This window comes from Myzus persicae, unplaced genomic scaffold, assembly GCF_001856785.1.
Source record: "Myzus persicae strain clone G006 unplaced genomic scaffold, MPER_G0061.0, whole genome shotgun sequence".
Classification (NCBI taxonomy): Eukaryota; Metazoa; Arthropoda; class Insecta; order Hemiptera; family Aphididae; genus Myzus; species Myzus persicae.
The window spans coordinates 16,343-22,261 of NW_019104438.1; the positions used below are offsets into that span (position 1 = coordinate 16,343).

General features: G+C 26.5%; 1 protein-coding gene across 1 annotated transcript in view; it reads right to left on the reverse strand.

The window, feature by feature from the left end:
- Nucleotides 1-3,937: 3,937 nt before the first annotated feature.
- The window catches only part of LOC111042164, a 7,844-nt gene continuing 5,862 nt past the window's right edge, over nucleotides 3,938-5,919 (reverse strand). The window contains exons 2-5 of the mRNA XM_022326685.1: nucleotides 4,840-5,332; nucleotides 4,607-4,772; nucleotides 4,380-4,457; nucleotides 3,938-4,297 (exon numbers count right to left, since the gene is read on the reverse strand). Coding sequence (XP_022182377.1) covers nucleotides 4,004-4,297; nucleotides 4,380-4,457; nucleotides 4,607-4,772; nucleotides 4,840-5,332 — 1,031 coding nt within the window. The 3' untranslated portion in view covers nucleotides 3,938-4,003. The remainder of the gene's footprint in view (nucleotides 4,298-4,379; nucleotides 4,458-4,606; nucleotides 4,773-4,839; nucleotides 5,333-5,919) is intronic.

The window sequence follows — 5,919 nt, forward strand, 5'->3', positions numbered from 1 at the left end:
ACATTATATTTCTTATTACAGTAGAGTCTCGCTAATCCGGACAATCTTTATTTCATACTTCAGTACTCGTGTATAATGTATATATTCGGGAATATCGATGATTAAGATTTAAGATATTATCGTAATAATAATAAATAATAATAATGTAAAATTGTGAATCAATACATTTTGAATTTGTATAAACACATAAGGTGTTTTTTGTTTGTATTTATTAGTAAGTTAAAAAAAAATCTATTTAATCCGGATAGAGTCCGGTCCTATCTAGTCCGGATTAGCGAGACACTACAACTGTAATTACATTTTGTATCTTTTCCCATTTTTAAAATTATTATTTCCACCAAAAACTCAGTAAAAAAACAATAATTAAACGCATATTTATTGCAAATGTTGATAGTTTTTAATGCATAAGCTTCCGGGGCCTACTCATATGGATTTAAGGTGAATGCATCATTAATTTAATATTTTTTTTAATAATAGCTAGTTAATAATAAATTGTTTGTAATAAATAATAATTAATAATCCATGTTCAGTCTTCTACTGCTTGACTAAAATGTTATTGTTATATAAGCCGTAAAGAATAAATTCCGAACTGTGCGTACTGACACTTCGGTGGCGGCTCGTGTATAATATGTGCACACGTGCACTACCTACCCGGCTCGAGAAAAATTAAAAAACATAAAACACAATAATACAACATTTATTTACTCACCTCTAGTGTTATTGAGATTATGTTTCAAAATATAATAATATGAATATAGAAATTCAGAATACGAAAATAATTGGATTGGATTATTTTGAAGGCTCAAACGGCAGGTCCACGACAGAACGGTATCGGTATTTATAGTAGTGCAGTAGTGCATACAATCGCTTTTTTTTGTTTATTGTTTGCAATCGTGTCGAATATTACATTGTAATGCGGGCAGCAGCCAGCAGGTAATAATTAATATTTGATGTTTAAGTAATATACTATTATATAAATCATATTTTTATGCACATAATATAATGATGACGTGTCACATTCTACCTTCTTTCATGTCTACAGATTTGGCTATGCATTGCTTATACACAATGCAGGCCGCAGGGCCGGCTCGAGAATTTGCTGGGCCTGCTGCAAAATATTTTTTTCATAAGAAAGGGTACAGTTCCTAGAGGCTTGTATGAAAAATAAGTACCTACATAAAATGACTATTAATTGACACATTGATCCTTTAATAGTAGGGCACCTTTCAACATAACTTTAAATTTTAAATAAAATTATTAAAATAAATGGTCTCTGGTTTCATAAATGTGTTACTCGTATTGGATTATGTAATGGTTTTTACTAGGGCGCAAATTTCCATGCAGATACATACTTTTTTCCTTTTCACATTTTTGGATTTTTGTCAATAATCTATTTACGAATCATAATAGCATGAAGATACTGTAGTAAATTTTTTTTCTGCACACTCAATGGTTATTGCATATTTTTGTATATTTTTACAAGTTATTTATAACTTTTTACAAAGTTGTTCAGAAAATTCCTTAAATTTCTAGTATTTAAGTAATTAATTGTTATAAGTTGTTTAATTTGTAAATTTTGGATAAATAAAAAAAAAATCTTGCATATTTTTTGCATATGTATTTTAATGATTTGTACATTGTACATGTACCTACTGCTTATTATATGGCATATTTCGATACTTTTTAGTGCATAAAAATCAGCGCTTTAGTTTTTAATTACAAATTATTAGAAAGTTTTCAAACCAACCGTGGGTACCTACTTCGATGTTATTTAGCGCGTCACATCTAATACGTTTAGATTAGCTACACAAGTAGAATACATGAGATCTACCGTGTAACAACTAACAAGCAATAATAAATCGAAACCAAATTAATGTTTAATGATTAGTGACCATTAACAATATAATTTATTATAGCACATTAAAACATTATACATATTGTACATTTAAATTGAATACGGAAAAACAAATGTTTAAAATTTTAAATATTTTATTTTCTATTTGATAATGGTGCGGTTCAAAAGGGAAAGTTAATAGTCTTAATAATTGTATTACTTGGAGCTATTATAAGCAATTTAAATACTTTATATTTTAGATTGAGAGTGAGGAATATATATTATAATCATAGAATGGTTACTTTTTTAGTTATTTGGTACTTATAACATAAACATAAATACATAATATTTATGTGCATATAAAGAAGTAACTTCACGATCAATGATCACATTTATGGATGGACTACTCCACAAATATTTGACATCAAGTTATTAGTTTATACATTAAACAAATTATTATAGATTAAAATAATTTAATCAAATGATTAGCAAAACCATGGATTTTATAATATACAGATAAACCACCTTATTGTTAATATTGGAAGCGTCCAATCGCATTCAACTACATATTATAAAATCAACGTCCAATGTACTTTTAAAATATTAAGCTTACAAAACCATTTAACCTATCTTAACTACATTTATTTACGATTAATACTCAAGGCGATTTAATAAACATGCTGAATATTTAGGTAAATAATATACATTTACAATTTACAAAATACACTATAAAATCTGTTTGAAAGTGAAGACGATTTTAAAAGTATGATGTGTAGGCATATAGTTCTTCATCACTCATTGCCCATTGGCAAACTATAGTAATTTACATATTATTTATTTTTAAAAAATGGGAGTTTAATAGAAATGTATTTATTTGAGGAATTAACATATAAATGTTCACAGAATTTATCCATATTTACCAGCAGTTTCAAGTAGCTGTTTAAATGGATCTGTTAGAGTTAAATATATTATCACTACTAACTCATTTAAAATAAATGGTACATAAATTGTTGCATTTCAGTACCAAGTGAAATATACAGTAAATTATTAATTATTATCAAACACATATCTTCACCATGTATGTGCCCACTACCTTTTTCCCTTTAATTATGTATTTACTCATATTCTGGTATATGATATTTTTCAGCATTCTTAAAAAACCATATTTTTAAGTACTTTAGAATTTTAGTGAAATTAAAAGAGTGTCCTGACTTCTTTCTCAATTGAGAACTCAAGTTGATGCAACTAAATGAACATTTGTGTAAGTAGAATTAACATTATTTGACATTATGCAGCTACGAAGGATAATAATAGCCTAAATTAAAAGATTTTACAAATGTGGAGCATTAATAATTTAAAAGTTATAATAATTAGGTATTAGGTAATATTTATATATAAATAAAATTTATTAACATTCTATCATTATAAAAACTATCTGCTCATCATAAGAAATAAACTAAATATTACAAAATAACATTTAGTAATTCTACTACAAAATTGTACAGCAATCTCTCCTTTACCCATGACACTATTATAACCAGGGATCAGAATTCAAATACTGGGCTAATATTAGCATGAAATTATCTAAAAAATTAACAATATATCTTATTAAATTAAAACAATTTAGTGAAGTTTTATTTTTGGTATAAAAAAATTCCACGTAATTTCTCTATCATAATTAAAATTATTTAGTACCTATTTTCTCCTTTTTTCTCAACTCACTTTTCATGCACCAGAACAAAAGATGATAGACTATTGTAAATTATTTAATATTTAATAAACAGTAGTTCATTAAAATGATGTTTACGGTATTGCTGTTTGTATTCAAATAACCAACTAACCCATGCACAAATTGCACATAATTGTATGGTACATAAATACATAATGTATTACAAATAATATTTTTCCAGCTAAAAAAATGGCAGGTGTCTTATCAGTGTGACCGATTCAGACCAAAGACTTTCTGTTCACAAGTACTAATAAGCACATTTTATCATAGGACTATAATACTATATTTTTATTGATATTATACATTTTAATGTAATATTAAAAGAAAAAAATTAATTCATACACATAAATATTGGTTAAAGTAAATAAAAATGTTATGTAAAAAAGTTAATATACATAGATTTATAAAAAAATTATTTTAGGTTACAGGTCACAATATCATTATTCACTAGAATTAACATAGGTATACTGATATTTATTTAGCAATATCCCCTGGGTTATACAGTCAAAAATCCATTTTTCATGAGTATTATGTCTGAATTGTATTGTAGCGCCAATCACTATATCTGCTTTAGATTCCTCACTTGTGCAATGGCCACCACAAGCATGCACCAACTGTCTCAAGAGTTCGGCTGGTGATTCACAGCTATTAGATACATATATCTGACCAGCTTTATCAAATATATTAAATTTCAATTTAGAACCAGATACTCTATGCCGTCGTATTTGAAAATCCTTAAAAAAAAAAAAAAATTTTGTAAATATTTATTCAAACATTCATAAATAAATAAAATAAAAGTGAATCAAGCATTTTTACTTTGACAGGTTCAGACAATTCAGGAATCATGTATTTTTGATGAGATAGCCATCTTCCAATTGCGTATGATTTGAGTACCTTAATAATAAAATAATATTATATTTTTTCAGTTATGTTATACACAAAATTATAAAAATGTAATAGGTCAAATATATTTTGAATTAAATAAATAAAACTGTAGTGTTATAAATGGCAAGTTATTAAATTAGTCTTTGTAAGCGTCTTACCCAATCTTCAGAAACAATGTAACAGCCATAAGCCATCGCAAATACAATATCTAATGATTGATTAGATACTGATTTGGTAATTAAATAAGTAGTAGTACGTTTCACTTTGGTGTGAAAAATAAATTTTCCCAATTTTTCAATGCATGTCTTTAGAATGTTCACTTCACTGTTCCAACAAAAAATGATATTTCAAATTATTGTTTTAAAAAAAAATATTTTTATTTTAATTTTACCTTTTTATTATCCCTGTACAGGCGATTGACTGTACCCTAAAGTCATCATCTAAAAATACTTCTGGTTCCCGGATAGTCATTGAATTTATGGACATTGTTCTAGAATCATTGTCTTTGGTTTGAGTTGACAAATCACTGATTTCATCAATATTATTTAAATCCTTATCAGAAGGAAATAATAGCATACGAAATCTTTTCTTGGCTTGAAAATTAAAATTAAATCGATATTCAATTTTAGCTATTTGACCATAAACATCTTTCGGTATTGTATTCACTATTACATCAGGTGTGAGATGGTTTCTTAATATTTTAATTGGTATTGGTACATTTAATTCATCAATTTGATCATCTGGTACAGGACTAACAACTTTTTTTAATTCTTTGCAAAGCTGATCTGATAATATATTCTCAATATCATTCGGTTTGTAAAGATCATCCTTAAAATGAAAAATTAATATAAAAACAAGTTTAACATATACAAAGTTTTTAGAATAATACATAATATTGGGTTAGGTTTTACTATTCTAGTATTAGGAAACAACAATGTAAGTCATAACAAATAAACAAAACAATTTGTTAGTGAAGTGTTATAGCTGTAATTCATTTTTTAATTTTGGAAACATAAAACAAATTGAATATTATTATATGCCATCTTTCATGGCTTTGGAAAAATATCGCCTAACTAGGAATTTAAATAAAATATATTGGTGGGGTCGTATTGATGTTCATTTAAGAATAAGTCTATAAAAAGTGTTATAAATGAATTTTTAAAAGGTTCATATTGTATTTGTCCAAAAAAAAAATTTAATTTTTAAAGCTAATGCTATTTAGTAAGTAATAGTTGTATACGACTTTAACTACTAATCTAATGGTGGCATGTCTATAATCCGAGGGTTTTCGGATTCAACCTCCACCCTAGAAATGCTAACCTTTATTTATGCAAGTACACTATTACCAATATATTATTATTCTTACAAATTGTTTGTATTTAATAACACTTGTCGCATATTGCCTGCAACTCATCATTTAAGTATTTAATATTGTGTCATTGATTAATATAATATTATGTACCTATTTGTT